The 24,899-nt window shown below is 45.4% G+C and overlaps 2 protein-coding genes across 5 annotated transcripts in view; one reads left to right on the plus strand and one right to left on the minus strand.

The window, feature by feature from the left end:
• Positions 1-893: 893 nt before the first annotated feature.
• c1qtnf6b (C1q and TNF related 6b) lies at positions 894-6,526 on the plus strand. Of its 2 annotated transcripts, none has more exons than XM_057036491.1 (3): positions 894-1,171; positions 3,169-3,360; positions 4,700-6,526. In XM_057036491.1, exons 2-3 carry the CDS (start codon positions 3,180-3,182, stop codon positions 5,245-5,247), a joined length of 729 nt encoding a protein of 242 aa, XP_056892471.1. In that variant the 5' UTR covers positions 894-1,171; positions 3,169-3,179; the 3' UTR covers positions 5,248-6,526. The 2 variants fall into 2 exon arrangements, with proteins under 2 accessions (XP_056892471.1, XP_056892472.1); XM_057036492.1 differs by lacking the exon at positions 894-1,171 and adding an exon at positions 1,219-1,628.
• Positions 6,527-11,602: 5,076 nt separating this feature from the next.
• mgat3b (beta-1,4-mannosyl-glycoprotein 4-beta-N-acetylglucosaminyltransferase b) overlaps positions 11,603-24,899 on the minus strand; it is a 34,908-nt gene continuing 21,611 nt past the window's right edge. For 2 of the 3 annotated variants that reach the window (XM_057036484.1, XM_057036485.1), the window contains exons 2-5: positions 19,786-20,236; positions 18,890-19,536; positions 18,374-18,656; positions 11,603-18,278 (exon numbers count right to left, since the gene is read on the minus strand). In XM_057036484.1, the coding sequence (XP_056892464.1) occupies positions 17,781-18,278; positions 18,374-18,656; positions 18,890-19,536; positions 19,786-20,236 (1,879 nt within the window). In that variant the 3' untranslated portion in view covers positions 11,603-17,780. Of the gene's footprint in view, positions 18,279-18,373; positions 18,657-18,889; positions 19,537-19,785; positions 20,237-21,568; positions 21,629-24,899 lie in introns of those variants that run through there. The other variant, XM_057036486.1, reaches the window with a different exon arrangement.

Here is a 24,899-nt window from a genome sequence, read left to right on the forward strand (position 1 = left end):
GGGGAGTCTAAGCAGCTCAGAGAGGTGCAGCTGCTGATGAGCGGTCTTTACGAGGCAGTCTGGGTGCTGCGTAATTAGCTGTTTTCACCATCAGACCCATCCTTCACATACGCCCCAACTGGCTCCAGACTGAGACCGCTACAAAGGAGTGCTCCAATTTGACTCTTATTAGCTGGAATCCCCCAGTGTTTCATCAGCACGGCCTTTATGGCTGTTTGATGGAGTCTTCTTACATCTGATGGTCTCCGGAATGATAATGAGGATGCTGGTTGAACTGGTGTAACTGGATACGTTCAGTTCAGCCCGTTTATGGAGTCAGTAAATGTAAGGTTGATCTCCACATTAGCGAGAGTGGCCACGACACCGTCCGTAAGGGTTCAGGTCTGAAATCCAGTTGGCTCAGTGGCTCAAATGCAGATGGAGACTCCCAGATGTCAGTCTGGCTGCTTGTTCTGCTACATCTGGACAAAAGCATAACAAAGTGGAAAATTGTTACTTTCAGCTAAAAGGAACAGAATACGAACTGTTAACAGGAAGTACTTAATTATCTAAACTCCAGCAACTGTACGAATGACATCAGAAACCCCTAAACTGCTGCATCGTGGGTGGATTTTCATGCAGGTTGGTGAGGAAGTCCCACCCTACTTCGGTCAAGCCAAACTCTGCAGACACTAAGACGGAATGCAGCCCAGTTACTTTTGACTTTCAGAACTGGAACGCCGTGGGGGAATGTGACTCACTGACACAATTAAGCAAAATGAGAAAAGAAGGCGGGCGCATGAGGGATGGCTGACCTCAATATGTATTTGGATGAAAGTTTCCTGTGCTGTATTTAGCTCCCTGAGGGCACAGCAGACCTGGCTGAGGGGTGACAGCCTGGGGGAACCATTTTTATTTTGTGGTCTGGAGGATATTTTGAACTCCTTAACTTCAGCATTAAACCAAAGTGTGAAAATGAAGCTGGGAAATGGGGCTGTAAATGTCTGGAAATGGGAGGAAGTCAGTGTAAAGGCCCTACAAAGACAGCTGTGCAAGACTGTGTGTACGTGTATGTGCTGGGGCCACAGAGGGAGGGAGGATAGAGCAGAGAGCCAGTTTGCTCCTCAGTAGTTCCTCCTCTCTCAGCCTGACACCAGCAGTCGCCTTTTGTCCTCCTCTGAAACCTCATCAGGTAAGAAAAACCTCCGGACTCTCTGACACATGTCAACAACGTCTTGGCGTAATTCCGCTGCGTAATTCTCAGATTACCAAAGAGGGAGCTTGAGGAGCAGCCGGCTTCAGCGTGCCTGCATAGATGTGTTGGAGGAGAAAAAAAAGTTCTGAATGTGCTAACTCAGCAGATTGTTGGTTTTAATTTTTAAGTTACAGCTGATATTGGCGTGCACGATCACTTTCTGACTTAATGGTTTCATAATTTGATGTGCCTCTCTCTCTCTCTCTCTCTCTCTGTCTCTCTCTTATCTGCGAGCCAAACTGATGCTTCAGTGTTTGGCGTGCTTTGTAGACGTGGCTGCTGACATGCATCCATTACTGTGGTTCATTTTAAGCATTGTTGCTGTGTGTCAGGTCGGTGCGCGCAGCAGCTCGCCCATGTGTGCTGCTCCGCCGGGGTCGTCGCGGTTGTTTAGGTGAGGAGGGGGTCAAGGTCAGTGAGGTAACTTATGATGCAATGAACTCGCGCACCGTCAGCAAGAACGCATCAGGAATTATCTGACAGGAGGCCTTTTCCTTGCAGCAGTTGTGGGAGACAAATTTAATGTAAATCTCCAGACACTTTGAGGGATTTCTTGAAACTGGCCAACTTTAAAGATGGACTTCTTAGAAAATTCTCACAAAGTGCATTACACAACTAAACTTGCACACTTGTGTTGTTTTAATGCTTAATTGCCACTTTGCCTGCTGTTTTACTATCCATACAGCTGCACAACATAAAGAACTCGCTGCTTTCACAAGAATGTGCAATTTGATATGAAGCCAAGGACTCGGGCTGCAAAAACAAGCTCTGAACTGAAAACTAAAGCTGGAGTTTTCCCTTAACTGAGGAGCTCCATGTGTAGGAGAATCCCAGTTTAGGTTTACCATACATGCCCGGAGAGCTGTTGCAGTCATTGCAGATGATTATAGAAATCACATAATTTATTGACGTTTCAAGGATTTCTTGTCTAACTTCAGGCATCTGGCTTGCAGCAGCAGTCATTAATATTGACACAATTACTGTCTTGATTGATTTTTATTGTCAATAGTCGTAAAATATTGTGCCAGTGTTCCCGTTTGTCGCAGCCCATCGCCTCCTGTTAAGGCCCCAGAGAACCTCCCACTGATCTCAGGATGGAGGGGGCAGAAGGATAGAAAGTGGCTTGCAGGGAGCTCTAAATGTGGGAGAGCATAAAGAAACCCAAAGCTTTGGGGAATGCAGGAAAGTTATTCTCCCTCACTGCTCCGTGCCTCATCACTTGCTTCCCACAGCTCTCAGCAGCTGTTTCCTGCAAACAAATCCTGATAAACTTGCTGTACACCCCCCCCCCCAAACAAAGAAAGCAAAACTTTACTGATTATGGGGCATCTGTTCTCATAAAAATGCTAATCTAGAGGACAGTGTGCATGAGGTTTAATCAGAACTATGCATAGATTCATTCTGCACATGTGCCTCTGGTTCAGGGGCAAGATGAGATCTGCTCAATATGTGTTCAATTGTGACAGTAAGCAGATTTTTTTTCACGTATTCCATTCAAGTTACATGGATTCCATATGAAAAGTCTATACTTGGCGGATTATAGTGGATCCCTACAGTGTGACTGAGATTTACAGCTAAAATATCTAGCTAACACAAACCGTTCTGCATTGCTAAAAGTATGAACACACACATGAACACACACATCCATTAGTTTCGGAGTTGCATCCAAATACGAAGACTGATCTGGACCCAGACTATAGAATCAGAGCCAGATCACATTTGGCTAAGAGAAAGTGGAAAATACAGCCCAAACAAAGGGTTGAACAGCCAGGATGAACACTGACTGATGGTTTTTACAGTAGGCTAATGCTCGATTCACCGGACTTTTCCTTGATCAAAAGGAAAACTTATGATAGTATTTAAACACTGCAAGTGTCCTTTTGTCAAAACCAAACCAAATCAGTTTGAACATGCTTGTATTTGTTCCAATCCAGGTCCCGTCGCCATGTTGAATGTGTGTTTGAGGCTGCTTGTGCTCTTCCCACTGCTTTGCTGCGTGCCCTCTCCATCCAGACCCCCATCCAGAATCTGCAGGCGATGCTGTGACTTCCAGGAGTCCCCAGCCGCCGCGGCGCAGTACCAGATCCCCGAGGTCCGCACCGTCATCAACATGACAATCCTCAAAGGTAGCCAGAACCAGGACTAAGGGTCCGTTATTTTCCAAATGGATGCACATGTTCAGACTCCCTGTTTCCTGATTTGTTGTTCTTATATGTTTGGGCTCAGTGAGTCAGGACAGAAAAACAACTGATCGAAATCTGTTACTAACATCCCCAAACCGCGCAGTCACATCTAGAACATCTGCGTCTAATATGAGAGGCCTCTTGGCTGAGAGAGTAGCTCAGTCCAGATGATGTGTCATCATTCTGCCCTCCACCCTGGACTCCTCTGGTACTTGACCAAGCCAAATCTGCTCCAACCCGCATGGAAACCCTCAGCTATTCAGGCTGGAGAGGCTGTTTCTTCTTGTTTTAGGCAGGAACGGTCCAAGTGCACACACACTTCTGGATATTTAAGGAGTGTGCACACACCCAAGTCCATGTCTTTGTAATGCAATGTTTTTAGGAAGGTGCTTTATCTCCTTCACCCTCCTGTTAAGCAGATTTTCCTGTTGTTAATCACGTCACTAAAGGTTTCTGTCAGATCTGCTCTGTCCGCTCGCTTATTTGTCGGTTCGTCAGTTCATTATAAATGCTGTGGCAATAATAATGGTCAAACATTTACGGTACAGGATGCAATTTTCTCCCTGTCTCTGCCTGTTAGTCATTGCTCATTAAAAAAGCTCCAAGCCTACAGACTACTCATTGTAATTACTCTTGTAATTGGGGGAGCTGTTCGCGGCTACCGGGGACACAAATATAGAGAACATAACATGATCTCGCTGCATAAACTACAATAGAAACCTGCTCATCCGGGCCTGAGACAAACCCATACCTTGAAATGCTCCCTTTCAACAGTCACTTTGCCTTTGGAACCTTTTCAAGGCCTCAAAAACGTGGCTTCTATATCCAGGAGGACCCAAGGTTGCAGGTTGCAGAGGAAGAAAGCAGTGTGGAAAATATTCTCTCCATCTTTGTTTCCTTCTGTTGTCCCTCCTTCTCCTATTCTTGTTCATGGAGTAGCTAAATGAGCAGTGACAATCCAGTTTGTTTACATCTGAAGGCGGCAGTAAGAATCTTCCCCAGCCACTAACATTTCATTCAGCAGCGGTGACAGGAGGATGTACGACAAGCTCATCCATCATTTTAAAAGCCTGCTGTCACCTCAGATCTAAATTTAAAATCCTGGAGTTCAGTTTGTGTGACAGAATAACAGAACACAACCAGGAAGGAAGGAATTAAGAAGGGAGGGAGGGAAGGAAGGAAGGAGGGAATGTCTATTGCAGTTCTTCCTGGTTATAGAAGAAAATATTGAGATGAAAATGGTTTTGCATCTTTTTACTTGTGCTTTTCTTTATCCATGCAGGCGATAAAGGAGACAAAGGGGACAAGGGCACACCTGGAAAACCTGGGCTAGAAGGACCTCCAGGTGCCCGAGGACCCCCTGGGTCTAAAGGCAGCAAAGGCCAGGTGGGGGCCCCTGGAGACCCCTGCAAAATCCCTCACTCTTCCTTCTCTGTGGGACGGCGCAAGTCCCTCCACAGCGTGGAGTACTACCAGGCGCTGGTGTTCGACACGGTCTTCGTCAACGTCCACGAGCACTTCAACATGTTCAAGGGAAAATTCTACTGCTACGTGCCGGGCATCTACTTCTTCAATGTCAACATCCACACCTGGAATTTCAAGGAAACCTACCTCCACCTGATGCACAACGACAAAGAGCAGGTGATCCTGTACGCGCAGCCCAGCGAGCGCTCCATCATGCAGAGCCAGAGCGTCATGATGGATCTGGCCCTGAACGACGAGGTCTGGGTTCGGCTTTACAAGCGCGAGAGGGAAAATGCGGTTTACAGCGATGACGTGGATGTTTACATCACCTTCAACGGATACCTGGTGGCACCGAGTGTCCAGTGAAAGACGGTGTATTTACTGCCGATTCAGCTTTTTTGCCAAGAAGAAAAAAAACTGGAGCGGACATTAACATTTGGTGCTTATTATTAATTCCTCTCAGAGTGGAGAGAATCGTTACGTGTTTCTTCAATGCCAAAATCACAAAAGGGCCAAAGGAAAAGCAGCAGAGCACACAATTAGGAAGGAATGCTTAATTACTTCCTTTGCACTACAAATACATTTTTGTACAAAGTTGATTTTCTTTCCTGCTTCTATGATCTGCTGCTTTACTTCCTGCATCAGGGACCGTTTAAAAGAATTTTCCGTTATTCAGGAATAAAAAAAACCTTCTGACTGATGTTTTGGACCAGTCTGCGTCGCTGGGACTTGCGTTGGTGTCCACCTTCCGCCCATCATCAGGGATCTGATCCATTGGTGCTGCAAACTCGCTGCCAAAAGCAATTCTCCCTCATGACCAGCGCATGTCCACGCCAACCTGGTGTCCCCCTGGGAGTGTTTGGGTGTGTTTTTGATTCAGACCCACTGGTGTCGAAGACAAGGGGGGAGACGTGAGTGGCCAAAATAAACACGGTTCTTCTGCCAAGGGCACGGTGCACCTGCGGCGGTGGGGCGCAGCGATCTGATTGGTTTGTTGCCATGGTTATTTCACAAATTCTCTGATTGACTCGTACAACTAGCAAAATCAGCTTTTCCCCAGCCTCCAGCAACAGAGGTGGAGCGGCGTCCTGTGATCGCACATCTGCATTCGATTCCCTGCATTAACAGTTTATTTATTCAGGGAAGCACAATCAGATTGGAAGTACAGAAAAACTGTCCACAGAAATAAAATAAAAAACACTCACCCCAAGAACAGATGCGATCTTCTGAAACACACTGATCCCATTAGCTGCCTCGTGTACGGGAGCGTATGGAGTCGGAAGATTGTCCACAGGATGATGTTGAAGGAAAGTCTATCAAAGGTTGCAGCAGAAAGGACTTTTGGGAAGTCTCTTCTGCCGGCTACAGGTGCTGCTCACAAGTTCTGGATCATCTGGTCAGAGCTGTACCACTAAAACCCTCACCGGTTCATTGTTAGGATTCAGCAAAGCCAAACATATCAAGGTGAAGATCATTCATGAGAACTGCAGGAAGCCACAGTGGAACCACATACTTTAAGCTGCAGAGCAGTTTTTGTCCGTGTTCTAACAGTCCTGCATAGATGGATTTGTGGTTGTAAAGATTTCTCTTTGCTCGGCACCAAAGACCCTCTTTTTTTTGGATAAAATAAATGTTTTGCACATTTTGTCAGCTTTCTAATTTGTGAAAGAATTGCAGCATCCAGCTCAACACAAGGCCTTTCAACTGCGACACTCTAGCCCACGAAGGCAAAAAAATAAAAATAAATAATAAATAAAATTTGAGGATTAAGTCTGCAAAGCTGGTTAACTCTGCAACAAACAGACAAACTGACTCTGAAACTCACAGAGACAGGAGCATGCCAGCTCCATCTGTTGGGCCATATCTCTCCTATTAGCTGTAATTCCATCCTTGGGGAGCCTGGCAGCAGGAAAAGCAGACCGCGGTGTTGTAAATACTTTAAGCCTTGAGTAGAGATCTCAAAAGCTCTTGTGGGAAACAAAGAAGATTTTCTGAAGAGTTTCCTGGATGTTGTCCCAGTGTTCCAACAGGGCGACACCAGCTAAATGAGTCTTAAAAACTGCAGTTTTCTTTCTTTCATTATTTGACCACAATCAGGTGCAAATAATGTAAAAATAATGGAGGAAGTGTGTAATGAAACTGTCCGGACCAGGTTCCTGGACCATGTAGACATCATCCAGAAGCCATTTGCCAGTGAAGAGATAGATTTAGTTCAGGTGTCTGTATGGGTAAACCACATTCTTCTGTTGGCCCCCTGAGCTGTTTTTGGAAGGCTGTCATCAGGGCACGTCGAGGCCCCTGGAGGGCGTTTTCATCTGCAAATATTTAAGCATATGTTCTCTCCACCCGAAGGGCTATTCAACACTTGCCTCACCAGAAAATGTGGAAACGCTCAACTTTCACGAAAAATTACACGCAGATTAGCTATAAAAATCACATTTCCAGCATCACAATTATGCCTCATTTTGGGCCATTTAGGTCGGCGATGGAAGATTAAGCCAAAGAAAGCTCAGTTTGCTCACATTTAACATGCATTTAAGATGCGTTGTGGAAATAAGCAGACAGCGTCAGTCCTCTCAGACCTCTCAGCATTCTCCCTGCACATCTGCAGTTATGTAACTGAGTCAACTTCAACTCAGAAATTAAACTTTCGATGTTCTAAGACACTGAAGACTGTTAAAAGACTGATTTATTTAGGTCTTGAAGGCTGAGCCCTGCAGCTGACAGCAGATCTCAAGGCTGGTAACTGGAACAAGAAAGTCCTGAAGCCTGATCACAACCATGTGACCTCTGACCACGCTCATCTGTCACAAAGAGAAAAGACCGAAGAGCGAAGGAGGAGGACACGGAGATATAAATCCTTTACTGGTCCAGATCGCCCAATAAAATAACAAAACAACACCCCTATAAAAAAGAAAAGCTAACAGGCTCTGGTTTCCCCATCTAGAGAGAAATGCAGCAGAGAGGCAGGCTGAGACGCAGCTCCCTCACCTCTTAGACAACCTGCAGGATCTTTAAGAGTGACATGTCAGCTAATGGAGCTGCAGCGAGCTCACTCTGTGAAACTTCTGCCTGTAGAAAAGGTTTCCTGTTACGTTTTCTCACCTGCTGTGTTCTTAGCGCCTCTGCTAACAATGCTAACAATATTAACAGCTGGAGGTGCCGTTGTCTCCTCTTAAAACATTGTTGCTCTCCCTCTAGCTAAGAGCAAACTAGAACCAACTGGACCACATTTATACTCAGTTTATACAGTCTTCTTTTAGGATTCAGGATTTTAGAACCAATATCCTTTGATAAAGCAAACATTAAATTGTCTTTAAACAGAATTTAACAGAATTGAATAACCGATAATAGCTATGAGGTTGCGATCCCTCTGAATCTGCCAAAGCAAACCACTTTCCGCTCATGTCATCTTACCATAATCAAACAAATGCATGTTTTCTGTGCCGTGCAAGTGCCTTCGCTCACCTCATTAAGCTGTCACCTTTTCTTGCTTCTGGCTGGATAAAGGAGCTCTTTGGTTGTCAACGGCTGATAGACCTCCATCATGACTGGAGGCAGCACAGCAGGTGCTTCAACTGCCGCCCTGCGTTGGTGCTGTGGAGGTGAATGCGCACGTATCAGGAACTTTGCTGTTGCCGTCAGGTGTGAACTGACAGATGACGGCCGTGACGGGAGATGCACGGTGATGAGTTTGTCTAACCCAGGCATGGGCAAACTAAGGCCCGGGGGCCACACGCGGCCCGTTAAACGTTTTAATCCGGCCCGCCAAACTTGAACAATTAAATGAATAAACCTTGTTAATGTTAAATTTTCACTGCAATTCTGGTGTTTTCCCACTAGAAAAAAGACAGTCAGGAGGAGAGTGATGGTGATATCCTGAAGGATAACAGAACTTTCAGTGCTTTAAAATAGAAATGGTTATTAATTTTTTTTAAAAAGGCACATTTTATTCATTTGATTTTAAGTGTTTTAAGACTCATTCCAAAGTCAGATATTTTGTTGTAATGCTTCTCTTCATTTTCATTTGAAATTAAAGCACGTTTTCTCCATATCCCAAGATGTGTATTTTTTCTCCAATGAGGTTACCAAAGCACTCCATCCATCCATCTGCTCCTGGTCCGGCCCCTTTGTCAAATGTTAGAACCCATTGTGGCCCACAAATCAAAATGTTTGCCCACCCCTGGTCTAACCTGTGAGGAGACAACTCCAAACTATCTCCTTTTATTGACCCAATAAGTTCAAATGTAATGACTCAATTCCTAAAATGTGACTTTTGTGGCGAAATATCACACCAAATAAATCCACATTTCAATTGTTTGTTAATGAAATGCAGGTGGAGTCAGACGCAAGGAAATATTTAAAATTGCATTCTCTGAGTGTCAAATGGATGTTGACCGAAGGGAAGTTCGACCTACAAGCAACAACCAAGGGAAACTAACTGAGCAGAAAAACGAGCTTAGTTCCCATTGTAGCATATGATCATGTCTGATTAGGAGAAGCACCAATGTGTTATTTGAGCAAATAAGTTTATAAAAACTCAGCATGTTTGTTTCAAATGTTTCACCTTTTGATCTGGGTTGGAGAAACTCACATTTTTCTGTGCTGAGCTCCCACCCCTGCACTCCTGCCTGCATTCATTTAACGTGCACACACCCCCCCAACCTTTCTGGCTGCATTGCTCTCCTCTGTGCTGGAAAATGATAGAGCAGCGTGCCGACCCCGCCCTGCCTCAGAAATAACTGTACCAAAATACACACACGCACCTCCATCATCATACAGAAGCTAACCCGTCTACTGGGCCAGAGGTCATCAGTAATCACAGCAAATCTGGCTCTGCTGCAGCCCCCCAGAGTCTTCCATCTGCAGGAGGGGAGGCATGTCCCATCCCTGTTGCTCACACACACACACACACACACACAACACAGGTCTCCGTCCCCCAGCAGCCTGGATTTATCTTCTATTTTGGTGTCATTCCATCTAAACTTCACAGGAAAAAAAGATGCACAGGCACTGCGGGAGGCAGAGGAACACAAACGTAATCATATTTAGAAGCAGGCAGAGCAGTCGGTGCCATGGCGATGAAGATGGGAGATGACAGGAACACAGGCTGGGAGTGAAGCGGAGCGCTCCAGTTTGATGGGAAGTCAACAAACACAAAAGCGAACGATGCTTTATTCATCCTCCTGTATATTTGAATACATTAAATTGTTTTTCTCTTCACTGCGATGCCTCCAGCTGCCGCTCCTTCTACGATGGGAAAAACAGCCACAAGCGAGCCGCATTACCACACAAATCAACATCCTTATATTTGCAGAATAAAGATAAATATATAAGACTCGGCAGCTTCATCTTATTACGTCAGGGGGACTCACTTTTCCATGTGAAAATCAGTATTTGCGTAGGTTGTTGCTGCCTTAATTACAGCTAAATGTTAAGTGTGTTCATTAGTCAACACGTGTACTTTGGGTCACGCATTGTAATCAGTTTAGACTAATTATCATTTGGTCTTTTTTTAACAGCTGGGCGTCCTTTTAATTCTCACTCAGAGGAGAAATAGCTGAATGCTAAAGTCTGGAGTGGTGACAGACACTTTCATCATTGTATTGGATGCAGAGGTACCAGAACGCTGCAGGTCGGATCCCCTTGCTGTGTTTCCTGCAGGGCCAGCTTACCAGAACGCTGCAGGTCGGATCCCCTTGCTGTGTTTCCTGCAGGGGCAGCTCTGTTCATTCTTAGCGTGTCGCCGTTTCCTGCCTCAGTTCTAGGCTACTTTTCAACTGACATTTTAAATCAGTTTTCCATATGTGCCAACACAAGTCAGGGAGCAACTTGTTAATTTAAAGGAGGAATGCTGCTGAAATGCTAATGCTGCCATTAGCAATTATAAAAGAAACAAAGAGCTCGCTGAAAGCTGTAGGGAATAAATTTATCGATTGCCTCTGGCTGGTTGCTGATGGAAACAAAAAAATATGAAAGGAGCCAAAGTGATGCAAGGTAGATTAATGTGCATCAGTAGCTAGTTTGCATTTGTCTCATGATTTAATAAACTTCCTTTATGCCTTACAGCTGTTGCACAGCTCTAAAATTGGACTTAAACTAAGTTAAAAACCTGCTGTAACAAGATTTTATTCATCTTACTCTTGTGTCTTTCCCCCCAAAAGCCACTAAGATGTTTGATTCTGACAATGGATGAGGTGGAGGTCTCAGAACTCATGAATTATTGGCACTCTGATGAAATGAGCAAACAGTGTAAACCTGTTGAAGATGATTGTCTTGAGTTGGAGACTCCCCATTTTACAATTTTTACAGGACCTAATTCCTTATTAGGTCTGATGGGACATTAGAGTGTTTAACCGTGCAAAAATTGCCTCTTTGTATATCTCTGTTCCCTAGTCTGCAGCTGCTTGCATTTACTGCATCTCTCGATGGGCTCCAGGGCCACCCCACCTCCACTTCACACCCAGAGATCGACCGTGGTACGCACCACGCCAAATGTGATTGACGCTGTCACACCCTGGATGACTGTGGCTGATGCAAATGCAGACATTCAACAGATGTTTGGATGTGAAGCAGCGCAAAACGACTTTTTTTCTGAAGACTCTGACGCGTCCTTATGGTGCACCCATGTGTGCTGCAGTGCTGCTCTCTAGTGGTTGGAGGGACAGAGTCTGCAAATCCCCCCCTTTCACCCCAGCTAACACAAACACTGACCGCAAACTTCATTTAAAATTAATTTATTATATGTCTTTGTCATAGAACTTTTTGTTCATGGTTAACATACAGCCATTCATATAGAGAACAAATAAGATTCTGTTTTCATCAATTTCAATTAACTTAGAAATTTACACTCTTTGTGACCCTGCAGAGGAGAGAAAAAGAAAAGTATTGTGTGTTTTACTTCCACCTGAGGGGAGAGCGCCCGCCGTGGGGTGTTGTCCTCCTCCTCCTCTTTCTCTCTTTCACTGGTTTGGCTGAACAGACGTGGAAGAAAGTGCACACCTGAACGCACTGGCGCCGTGATGAACGCAGGCAGGAGTGTGACATGCACTGGGAGCGATTGTCTCCCCCCCTCACATCTACACATTCGGTTTACACACGTTCTCGCGCCACTGACGGAGACCACCAGCAAATATAACAGCACAAACTCAGAAATGGTTCCAGAGACAAATCATCAGAGCCCCCGTAATGATATAAAAAAATAAAACTTTGTGACCAGTTACAATCATTATCAGTGCACGAAGGAAGATGGAGACAGTAAATTATATTTCTTTGTTGTAGAATTAATAAAATTAAATTTTGGTTATATTTAAACACACTTAAAAACAACAACAACCCCCCCAAACCCAGACTGTAAATCCTAATAAAAGAAGGTGGTTTAAAAATCTGATAAATACGGCAACATGGTGGAAAAGTGAAGAGCGGATATGAACTTGGCAAAGGTCCCTGTTAGTGAACCTAAATCAGTCAACGTGTGTGTGTGTGTGTGTGTGTGTACCACAGTTACCACTGAAGCAGTACACCTCTGGGGGACCTGTGGTCAGGGTCTTTCCCTCCCCAGTACTGGAGGGGGCTCTTTACCATGACCTATGACAAGCTATTTATGATGAAGATTAGTTGATAAATGATGAATCTGTGGAGAGTGTCCCTGTAGCTGGGACCTGAGCTTCACTCTGAGGATCTTTATGTGCTGTTCATGAACAAATAATAACAGTGCTTAAGACACATGTCATGGTAAACGGTAACACCTTTTTCAAAAAAATGAAATATCACAACCCACATGTGTTTATGTACTAAATTTAACTATAAGAACAAACAACATCCCCACAATAAGGTGCAATCCAGAGTTTGACAGGCAGGACGATTATGTGCATTTCCGCATGCATCGCAATTGAAAAAGCCTCAGAGGTGCTTCAGGTGACTACATATATTCAACAACTGCACTTCTGAGAAGAAAATGCCAGTTGTATAATTTGGGGGAACTATGAAAACGAGTAGCATCACTTTGTTGAAACAAAAAAAAGACACAAAAAGGCAGATTTTCACCCATATGCTGGGATTTTCTCTGGCCCAAACTTGATTTCAGAGGCTGAACAAAGCACTTTTTTTTCCTTTTTCTTTTTAATGGTGAGCTTTCACAGCTCTCACACAACAGTGAGAGCACAAACAGAGCAGCTACAGTAGTCTGAGTGTTTGACCAGCAGGGGACACGTCCACGAGACCAGAGTCAAAATAAATAAATCAGCTAAAAACAGGGGGTGTACTGACTGTTCTTTGCCTGCACGGATGGATGGCTGGATGGAGGAGTGTGTGTGTGCCTGTGTGTGTGTGTGTGTGTGTGTGAAAAGAAAATTAGGCTGAAACATTTTAAAAAAAACAACAACAATATAAAACCCACTTCACAGAATCAACAGACGTAAAGGACCAGTCAGGTGGAGAAGAGAGTGGGTTGACTCACACACACACACACACACACACACACACACACACACACACACACACACACACACACACACACACAGCCTTGTAAAGATATTAAATATCAAGCTGCCAAGTAGATGAAGTCAAAACTAAAAAAAACAACTCTCACAGCTCCGCCATAAAAATTCGAAATTCTAGGACAAAAACATCGAGTGCAAAAGAAAACAAATAAAAAAGGGCCTTTTAAAAAGCCTGAGAGTGGTGGTACATGTGGGAAATGGCGAGTGTAAGGATGTTTTCTCTCCCGTCTCTCATTCTAAATGCACAGCCCTGCTAAAGCCCCCCCACCCCAACATCCAGAATACTGGGTTCTCTGCACAAGATCGCATCCAGGGAAACAACAGTAATAAAGCTACTCGCTCAGCAAATGGAAGGTCCACGATGCAGAGCTAAATCTGAGGCCCGCAGCAAAGATGGCAGGAGATGCATCGAGGTGCCACATACATGTATATCATCATACGTGTATATCATCAGCTGTTCCCGTAACGCATTTTCCCTTCCATGAGATCTCCACTGAAGCCAGTGGGAGTTCAAAAGCGATGATGACAACATTGCGTGCATATTTTAGCCGTATTGTGCCGGCTCCTCCGCAGACACACACCCACACTCATTCCCTACCTTTCACTCTCGGGCCAGTGTGCCTGAGCTCTCATCTCTCTGTGTCCATCTGTCTCCGCGGCGTCACGCCGACTCTCTTGTTTTTGATCTGCAGCGTCACAACATATGGGCTCCCGCGACAGTCTCCCAACACTCCTGCACCCACCCCGAGCCAACAATCTGTCCTGAAATGACACCTGAACGGCTCCCTCTCCTAACCGCACGCCTCCCTCAAAGGGGACCTACCGGATTCTTTAGTAAATCAAATTTAGAGCCACTTTTTGATAAATTTTACTACATTAAAGCCAGTTTGACTGTGTAAATTCCATCCAACCTTTGGGTATTCACGACTCCCGAGAGCTGGATGGCTTCTAACTGCTTGTCTTAGAAATAGGCCAAATCAGCATAAACAAAGTTCTTAGCAGAATCCAGTGATGAGTTTCTTTTTCCTGTTTCATGCTGTAAATTGTTAGCCTAATGGTATCCAGTCAAGCGGAATGTTTTGCTTTGATGTGTCCAGATGTCTGCCTCCTACGTTGGAATCCACAGGAAATTCTTTTGTGGTTTTTCGCAACTTTAGCATTTCTTCCCAGGAATAACTCCACAGAACATGGAGTCGACGAGTTTAACAGGAAGTATTTCTCTGGTTTATTCTTTGGTAGAAAGAATGATCACAGGATATCTGGGCCGCTTGAAAAAAGGGAGGAGGAGTTTTATCAACTGGGGTAAACCTGTGTCAGTGTTTCCAGTGTCATACTCCCTATTTCCTCCTTCCTTCCTTCCACTCAGCTGCAGCTACAAGAGAGACAGTGTGTGCTGCTTTGCACAATGATGTGCACGGTGCAGTAACATTGTGCACGCTTCCTGATCATGCAGGAGCCACAAAACAGAATAAATCGCTATTGTCTAAGTGACCCTTTCCTCACACACTGCCTCTGGCAGGGCGGCAGAGTGGCGGCGGCACGTAAGGCTTTAATAGTGGACCAGAAATGATTGTGGGGGTGGGCTGGAGCGTGCACGATACACGCACACATGTGTAATCTTAGAAAACTTGTGTTACTGCAGACAAAACACTGACAGATAAAATTACAGAGTCCTTCTGGAGGTTTCTGACTCCTCGTCTCACTGTTATTAATAACTGAAAAGAACGACAGCGCTGGGCCGTAGCTCGGGGAGGAAGTGCTCCGTCTCTCTTACATTTATGCATCTTAAACATGATTTATTCCCTTGGTTCTGCTACCAGAAGCCACCATATCTTATTTTATTAGCGTGGACAGACTCACTGGCCTTAAATATCAAAGCTGCCCTCTTTTAAAATGTCCTCGAACAAACCTTTTTTTGGACATTTTAAATGCATTAACAGGCCAGCGGGGAGGATCTCACACCTCTTCAATCATTTAACATCACATCTCTTCTGCCACCATCCCGCTTCAATGTAATGTTTTTGCACACAGGACGAGATGAGCCGCTCGCTTCATCCGGATGGTTTTCATTTTCCTCGCAGCCTGGACTTTCTCCCCCTCATCAAAGTGAAAAATCAGAACCATTTGGTCCAGATTATTAGCTCCCTCCTCTCCCGCGTGTCATAAGTACGCCTCATCCAATAAGGCTGTCATCACAAACAGCGGCTGAATCGCTGTATTATTTCTCAGAGGTCTCCTTCTGGATTTGTCTCTTTAATCTTGGCTGCCTTTGAACTGTGACACACTTTTTAGTCTTTTGTTTTCTGCCTTTGCTGTCTGGGTTTCTGCTCCTTAGGAGAACGCTGTGATCGCCACTTTTTCCATGGAATCTGTCAAAGATGAGAATCTACAGAAACTTCCTCTTGCGAGAGCTTAGACGGAGCAGGACAGGACTGCAACAGACATCTTGACAACACTTTCGGACCTAAAACCCCAACGTAAAGCAGAAGGAACTCATTTTCACCAAACCCATAACAGAACCTAAATCACAACAAAAATACATTTGCCTGATTACGTCAAGTCACATTTCAAGGCTGATTCCCGTCCCTCTGAGATTGAATACGGGTTTGCTTCTCAAGCCCAAACCCCCCCAACAGCTGCAGCAGCAACGCCACAAACCTGGAACAACTGTCTGCTGCCTTTTGGCTAATCGGCTTTTCCCAGTCACGGCGTGTTGATGGACACCACTGCAAAAGCTGAGGAAAAGTGTCTACGGTGGACAGAGTCCTCAGGAACGTGACAGCCACAGACGGAGAACAACATATCTGCCAAATTGTCCACATTATCGACTGCTGCCAAGCGAGGTGAGGATTCCGGCACGGAGCCACGTTGGCAGCCGAAGGAAGCAAAGAGGCACTCAAGCCTGAATGTTGGGGATGATAAATGATCTTTGTGCCTTACTGTCCTGCAGAGAGATGAGGCGGAGAGAAGAGAAAAACACCTTTATCTCTGGAACGGAATGCTTATGAGGATTAACAGGAAATAGACACACGCCCAGCACGGCCAGTGAGTTTTTGACAGGGAAACATGGTATAAAATAGAATAGACCAAATGTTAAATGAGTAATGAAAGAGTAAATTCAGAGCCTGTCAGCACTAATACTGAGACTGGCCTGTTCCGGTCCACACAGAGATTTCTGTTGGGGGGGTAAATATCTGGATGAGGGTGGTCATGGCCTAAGACAAACACCACATTGTAGAAGCATAAAGACACTTGATGGCATAAAACCAAAAACAGACTTCAAGAGTTGTTCTCAGAGTTTAGGATATCGAAAGAGGAGGAACCTTTTACAGGCAGGCAGGAGTCAGTGTTGGCCTGAACTGAACCCACCCCCGCCATTCTGGCTTTTTCGGCATTCTTTTGCTTTTGAGCAACCTGATGTCTTGACCATCGGACTGTTGTCTTCAGGCGAACAGCAGCACAAATTTCAACTCTCGGCCGTGATTGAAGGAATATTAGAAATTCAGAGCTGTCACTGTCAGACTCAACATTTACACCATGAAGCACTGTGGAAAAAGAAAAGGGCATCATTTCATTTCTGTTTCAACACTGCTTATCTCTACTCTTTCCTACCTCTTCTGTCCTGGCTTCTGACTTTCTTCCCCATCATGACTACTGAAACTACTGGCTGATATTTCCCCCAGACAGACATACACTTTTCTTTCAACGTGTTTGTTTTTAATAAACACAAATACAGGTATAAGGTGCATGTGAATGGTTTAGGGAAACGTCCAGCGAGTGATTCTGTGTTCCTTCGGCTGCTGGTGCTTCAGTGGAGTTTAAATATGATTTTGAATACTGAGAGCAAAGAATGCCTTTTGAGAGTGCATCTGTTTCCAGAAGGTGGTCAATGAATATACCAGGAAGACATCTGAAGGTGGTGAGTGAGGTGGGAACATTGGTCCATAGACTTTAGTAAACACACAAACATAAAACATCCTTTGCTTCCAAGTGTCTTTTCTCTGCAGGTTTCACAAAGCTGCGAAATGTTTCCTTAGACGCAGCCCCTTCTTCTCTGCAGGCCGACTGGATGGAGTGTAAAAATAAGAGATGACAGTGAGGTTGGAAATAAGAGAAATAGCTTAGCTTCTCCCGCGAAAAGGGAGGAAAGAGGAAAATATTAATCTTGTTATTATCCAGTGGTTGCATCATTTGAAATCAAAGCCATGGTGGATGTAAGTTAGTCTTCCCTTTTTACCACAAAATACCAACTTTTTTGAAAGAGATCTTTCTATCCCTGCAACATCAGCGCTGCCTGGTGGAACATCGCTCCAATGTGAGAGTTAGTTAAGTTTGTACCATTTTATACTCCAAAAGCTCAGTGTGGAGGGCTCCATCTGGCCCAGTTCCTTTCATTTCCTAACGCTTACTCTGTGTGTCCACTCTTCTGTAGGGGTTCTGCAGGAGGTAGTGGTACTTGACAACGTTCTCCAGTATGTACTTTGGAGCATACATGTGCTCTTTGGGATCCACAGGAGGATATTCCTGCTGGGAGCCATCGAACCAGCCCCCAGTCCTAATCAGATCGCGGATGTAGTTGAGATCACGCTTGTCCTCATAGTCGCCCCACCGCGGGAAATCTCCGTTCTGTGCCGACACCAGCTTGAAATAAATCCCCTCGGGCTTGAAACACCACGAGCAGTGCCACCCGGCGAAGTGGATCGGGCTGCCCACTGACCACTGCACCAGGATGTGGCCCGTTTCATTTTCGTACTTACGGAACCCCGGCATGGTGTAGTATTCCCGACGGCGTAGTTTGATACCGTCGCTGTCGTAGACCTTCTGAAGCATCCCCACGGTGCAGCCAGACACCACCTCCAGAGTGCCGAACTGCTTCCAGAAGAACCCATACAGTGACTGGAAGTGAAGAAGGGAAAAACATTCAACACCAACCTGGTCTCCCTTCAGCTTTTGTCGCTGCCCTTTCGAAGCTGAAATGAGGTCACGCGTACCTTTCGCATGTGGATGGCGAACGGTTCTGTCCAGCCATCAAACAGCTTGAGGAAAAGGAGCCCCTCGTGTGCAGGGATCTCATCTGCGTCGTTAATGACGAAGACGTCATCCGGCCGTACGCCCACCACCCTGGATAATCCATTCTGGGTCAGAAATGTACGCAGGTAGTCGTCAGCGATCCAGCCGTCCTGCCGCCCACCTTCGGGGAAGTGGTTGAGGAACACGTACAGAATTTTGTGACGGATGTAATCATATGTACCGTTGAAGAGAAGCTGGAGAAAACTGGAGAACAAAAATGCCACAGAAGTGGGTTATTTTACACAAAGAGACTGACCTTTCTCAAGTGAACAGCCTGCTGAAGGGGCTCATTCTCACACAGCCACATCTTGTGATGTTTATGACATTGAGTCGCCTGTTGCTATAACCTGCTGTAAAATTGCTCCGGGAGCCTAACGTATCGTATCAGTCAACCCCTCTATCAGCCTACACACCCACACCACAAGGACATATCTTACGTTAGAGGCCGCTTGTCTCCATATGCAGTAAAGTTAGATTCACAAATGAGGAAGAGATCGACGGCATCGGCGAGTTCGTGAAGGCGTGCGTGGAGCAGGTCGAACTCGTGATTAATGTTGATGGCGTTGATCACCCTCCGGGGGGTCTCCCTGGGTGTCAGTCGTTCCTTGGTGGGCAGATTGGAGTGGTAGACCATTGTTGGAACTCCGCAATAAGGTCCGTGCCAGCCGGGCCGACACACACACTTGACCAACCGCTTCCCGTTGCCCCTGGACCTGGATTTGGCTTTTGGAGTTAAGGAGGGCTGTTGCACTTCCAGGGGTTTCCGATGCCCGCCGACCATGGCTGAAGCTCCATCCCCATCTCCGTTGGCAACAGACCCCGCTGCTTTTGCGGAGTACTCCTTTGGGGCCGCCACCTCGGTGCCCTGCTTGAAACATAGGGCTCCAGCTTTGGTTCGAACAAAGTAAGGGGTTTTGTCATCTTGGAGATGGTAAAGGCGGGTGTGGTGGTCTCCCATCATGTCTATTGGGTCTAGCTGTCTGTCTTTTAACTCCACCTTCTCTTTTCTCACAAATGAGTCCCCTCGATGATTTGGCCCTGCAGGGTTGGGCTTTTGCCGCTTCAAGTGGTCTTCATCTCTTTCCTGTAAAGAAAGGAAACAGGTTTTCTTTTTCTTTTGAAATCACTCGTAACTGGTGTTTTTTAATGTGACCGTTTTAGTTCGGGGGAAAAAGTGGCGGACTAGCAATAGTTTCTACAGTCACTGCCCCATGATGTGGAGAACCAAAGGTGTTCTGGGATTGCACTGGCATTTTAGAGTTAGAAACTAAAGCTGACCTGGTCTTTCAGACACTACCTTCAATTTGTGCAATATTCTAATAAAGGATCTTACTTCAAAGCTTAGCCCATCTGGAGAGTCTCTGCGTTGGTTCTCCTCCGGTTTCTGCCAAGGATGTGGGGGTTCGGGCTCCTCATTCAACCTTATCTCCAGTCCTTCTCTACTGATGATTCCATCCCCATCGTCATTGACCAGACTCATCCCTCCCTGTCCTCCTTCACCTCCCTGAGCTCCGGCCATGACCTTAGCTTTGCCATCCAGCTGTCGAAGACCTGGAAAGGGAGGAGCCTCATTGGGGGAGCTGGGACTCAGAGGAGTACTAGCTGCGCCCTTCTCTCTCCAGAAGAAGCCAGTGACCATGATGAAGGACTTAATGTTGGGATAGGGGGCGGAGAGCTCACGCAGCAGGGACACGTAGTGGAGGGCCTTGTAGTAGTGGAGGAAGGAGATGACACAGAGGCCCACCGTGCAAAGCAAGAAAACCCTGTGCCGCCGCATTTTCATCCTGGAATCAGAAAATTAACATAATTTATAAACAAAGCTTGAAAAACCATGTGACCATCAGGGAATGAGAAAAATGTTTTGTTTTTTTAAAGGACAAAAGCATTCACTAAAATGACCTTACAGGTTTCTCCAAAAAAGCAAAAAGGTGGTAATGTTCCCGAAGGCCAGGCTGATCTACAGGGCACCACAGGCATGACCAGGGACAGCGTGATCCAGCTCCCCATATCAGCACCAAGACTGCAATCTTGCTTTCCTTCTGATCATAAATTGCTTTAGCCTCACCCACTTTGACTCAACGAATACACCAAAAGATCCTCACTGATGTGCAGCGGGACCTCAGTTTGAACGGATGAAGGAATATTTATGGCCGCTGCAGGAGCAACATCAAGCAAAATATGTTTGCTCTCAAAAGAGAACATTTCACATGCTCACCAGGTGGAGGATAAGGCACCGGTTGTGTGGGAAGCTATGCATGTGCTCACAACAGGAGATAAGAAAAGAGATAAGTAGTTCAAACAACATTTACTAAAACACACACAAGTATAAAACAACAATCTAAAAAAATATATACATTAAAAAAATCGCCAAAGGTATCTTTTAAGTGGTTGTTTATCGAGCTCAAGGCACCCATACCATTGTCCATTTAACAATTAGCACGCAGAGAGACATGTAACAAGAGTAACAGAGTAGACTACCGTATTTTCACGACTATAAGGCGCACCTAAAACACTGAGATTTTCTCAAAAATCGACGGTGCGCCTTATAATATGGAGCGCCTTGTGTGTGGACTGAGTTCCAAAATCTGCTGTGCGTCTTTGGTACGGTAAACACTCCGCCCATCGATTAGCGGCACACCTACGCGTAAGGATCCCCTAAAATGGCGCCGGTCAAGCGAGACGCGTATGAATGAGGTTTACTTTAAACTGCGGGCCATTGAATATGCGGCTGAAAATGGCAATCGAGCAATCTTAGTGTTTTCGCTTTATGAGGCGGCGGCATCTCTCCATACGCGCGAGGACAACTGTTGCGCAGCGGCTGCCCGCAGACTACCAGGAGAGGGCGGCAATCTTCCGCACCTACTGCCGCGACAAGATAACCGCGCCCAGCCACATCACCAACATGGATGAGATCCCTCTCACTTTTAACAAGGTCCAAAGTCTCCAAGGTTACTGTAGTTTTGCAAAAGGACAAAGGCGTTTAAAAGACCTTTCACTGCTGTTTCAATACTGGTTTAATATATTTTCAGAAAAGTGGGTTAGTGTGCATGTACCAATCTAATCAGCCCCTCACCAATTAGCACACCAATAACTGATCCAAATGCAAAAGAACTTACAAACAGAGAGTCCGCTGGCATTGTAGGGGATTGTGATGGCGATTCAGGTGTTTCCAGGTGCTACACAGCAGAGACATGATCACAGAGTGCTTAAAAATACCTTCCTCTATGCACTTGCAACCTGTGTACCACTCCTTTGAAGGAGGTGCCACACACAATGCTACTTCACGAACCGGTATTGCATGTTTTCAACAAAAAGATGTTTGACTGACAAAAGAAGAAGAGTAGCATGTGGAGAAAAACTAATCAGCTCACCTAATTCATTGCAAAATTATCTTTATATAACAGGGCCCCCAGATTGGCAACAGCGACAGGAACAACCAACTTTTACAAGAAGGAAGAAATGTGCTACTTTAGCGATGCCACCAATCCAGGTAAACTAACATCAGCTAACAACGGCTGCTAAGTCAGATTGTGTAAATGCAGGTATGACAGATATTCCTCAATATGCTGTGATGTACCAGAGGACCAGAACACGCGAAGCTCAACCTGCCGGGAGCCAGAGGAATCCTTGTTGGAGTAGTAATTGCGGACCAAAAATAATTGATCTGTGTTCTTTGGAAGTTCATGTACCGTATTTTCACGACTATAAGGCGCACCTAAAAGCCTAGAATTTTCTAAAAAATCTACGGTGCGCCTTTTAACCCGGAGCGCCTTTTGTATGGATTACGGTAATATTGGTTAATCGCGGCTACCGTAGTCAGTAGGCGTGGCCGAGGTAACGGCAGTAAATTCAGTCCCAAACCATTTCTGTCTGTAAAGACCCCAAAATGGCTCCTTGCAAGAGACGCGCTTACGACGCAGAGTTCAAACTGAAGACTATCAGTCACGCAGTTGAACACGGAAATATAGCAGCGGCAAGAGAATTTAACGTGAACGAATCAATGGTGCGGAAGTGGAGGAAGCAACAAGACAACCTGCGCCAGGTAAAGAAGACTCAGCGGAGCTTCCGAGGAAACAAAGCAAGAAGTGGATTAACAAAGGAACTGCAGCCGCTAGATATTGGTGTCAACGGGGCATTCAAAGCTAGACTGCGAACTGCGTGGGAGCGGTGGATGACCAACGGCGAACACACGTTCACCAAGACGGGGAGACGGCGCCGAGCGTCATACGTCACTATCTGCCAGTGGATCGTAAATGCCTGGGCATCGACCGTGGTCCGAGCTTTCGGGAAGGCAGGGATTGTCACTGAAATGCCAGACAACACCAGCGACACCGACCCTGATGACGACTTTGACGAGACGGAGCCGGCCATGTTGGACGCCGTATTCGCACAACTGTTCAATTCGGACACCGAAGAAGAAGAATTCGAGGGATTCCTGGATGAGGAATGAACTGATAAAGTGATCTTTACGTGTTTCTTTTGTGTGTTTACAACTTAACAAGGCTGGTCATACTGTGAATATGGAAATTACCGTTTGAACAACGTTGTTATATTGCTATTGTTATATTGCTATTGCTATCGCTTTGCACTACTTCGAGAGTTCGAGTTACCGTATATTGTTTGCACTAACGTTTGATTTACCGCAACGGTACTACGTGATAAAAATGTTGCACTAAATCGAAGATTTATTAAACTCCACTATCCACTTGTGATAAAAATGTTGCACTGCCTGTTATAACTCGCTGTTATTAAACGAACTGTGTTACGCGAAAACACTACGTCACTCGGGAAAAATAATAAAACAGCTGTTTATTCGTTTTGGGAGTGAATAGAGTTGTGAGAATGACGGTTTGTATTCTATTAATAAAGTTTGACTGACTTATCTGACTGTTTTATTGACATTCCTTTTAGCGCAGCTCGATCTAGTGAACGCGTCATGAAACCACAGGCACTACGCAGTTTCTATGCTATGCGCCTTATAACACGGTGCGCCCTGTGTATGAAAATATTTCTAAAATAGGCTGTTAATTGAAGGTGCGCCCTATAATACGGCGCGCCTTATGGTTGTGAAAATACGGTACTAATCAGAGTGTAAAAACAACAACTTCCTGTCTCTGGGGTTTAATAAAGGTGGATTATTGTTGGGGCGTGGGTGTGATTTATTGTGTAAGAGGGTGAAAACGGCCAGTCAAGTGCCTCCTTTGCTCCAGCCTAATGTATAATTCAGGCCTGCATTGGGGCATGAGGTCTTTCTCTTATTCCCTTTCTGGTTGCTCTTTGCCAAAGGTGGAGACAAATGTGCAAAGGCACGTTTCGCCGTCTCTCCTCATCTATCCAAGGATGGGAAGGTTGGGGGGGAGGCAACATGGACTGTGTTACATTATGAAGTTCCTATATAAAAACTCTTAAGTGCTTCTTGCCTTGCAGTGATGACTCCGCTTTGACTTTCGCCCATAGTCCTTTATTCACTCCTCTTAAATGCTTTTTACGATTCTGTTCTGAAATTAATATGACAGAAAATAACCATAGACTGATGTAATGTAAGGAAGGAGATGACGCAGAAGTGCCAGGTGACTGATGCAGAGACTCGGCTGTAAAGAACCGCGTGCCTCAAAAAGCTTCAGTGACTTAAATGTCTCTTTTTAAGATATCCAGCCAAACAGTTTGTGAATTGCAGTGTTGCGTTATTGGGCACCTTCCACCCTCCTTCTGCAGCCACAACATATCCGATGACAGCAGCTTTCATTTAAATGTTAATTTTCTCTCCTTACTCAACGTCCTGCAGCTAACAGCCTTGTTGACCGAACACAAATGAAAAGTCAAGACCCCCCCGCGCATACATCCCTGTGCAGCTTTGCTGCTGAGCGCGTCCCCTTTAAAAACTCGTTTTTACTGCGGTGATTCACTCCTTTAAGTGTCTGCTCTCTCTATTGTCATATTCCTGCCACAGTCACTGACATCCTCATAATGAAGGTGACACAAAACCACTCATATAAACAAGCAGCACATTGTTTACTCTCGATGCCACAGAATCATGCGAGTTTTTTTTCTGATGATTGATTGATTACTCTATTGCTTGGACTGGTGGCAGTAAACCTGGCATGAACCTGACTCCTACTGTCTTGTTAGAAAACCATACTGGACATAATGGTGATTGATTCATTGTTTGTTCAGGCATCAAGTTTGTGGAATGCCTTTATGCCTCGTCACAAGAACTTTTGCCGTGATTCCTTTCTAATCAGGGAGGGACCGGTTCTCTTTCAGTGCATGCGGCAGCCACTGAAAACACGTGTTGGAGTATAGTAAGCCTTATGGGGCACCTCATCTGGAACCAAAGGTGTATAATCTGATCATTCAGGAAGGTGACTGATTGTAAACTTACAGCAGTTTGGCTGGAAATTGAAGTGGATTCAGCAGGCAGTGAGACCGCAGGCCTGGGATTAGCCC

This window comes from Takifugu flavidus, chromosome 6, assembly GCF_003711565.1.
Source record: "Takifugu flavidus isolate HTHZ2018 chromosome 6, ASM371156v2, whole genome shotgun sequence".
NCBI classification, from domain to species: domain Eukaryota; kingdom Metazoa; phylum Chordata; class Actinopteri; order Tetraodontiformes; family Tetraodontidae; genus Takifugu; species Takifugu flavidus.

Excerpts from the sequence above, each read along its gene's own strand:
- c1qtnf6b (XM_057036491.1), top strand. The coding sequence starts at position 3,180 with ATGTTGAATGTGTGTTTGAGGCTGCTTGTGCTCTTCCCACTGCTTTGC. Across the intron at positions 3,361-4,699 it reads CAACATGACAATCCTCAAAG|GCGATAAAGGAGACAAAGGG; the intron begins GTAGCCAGAACC and ends TTATCCATGCAG.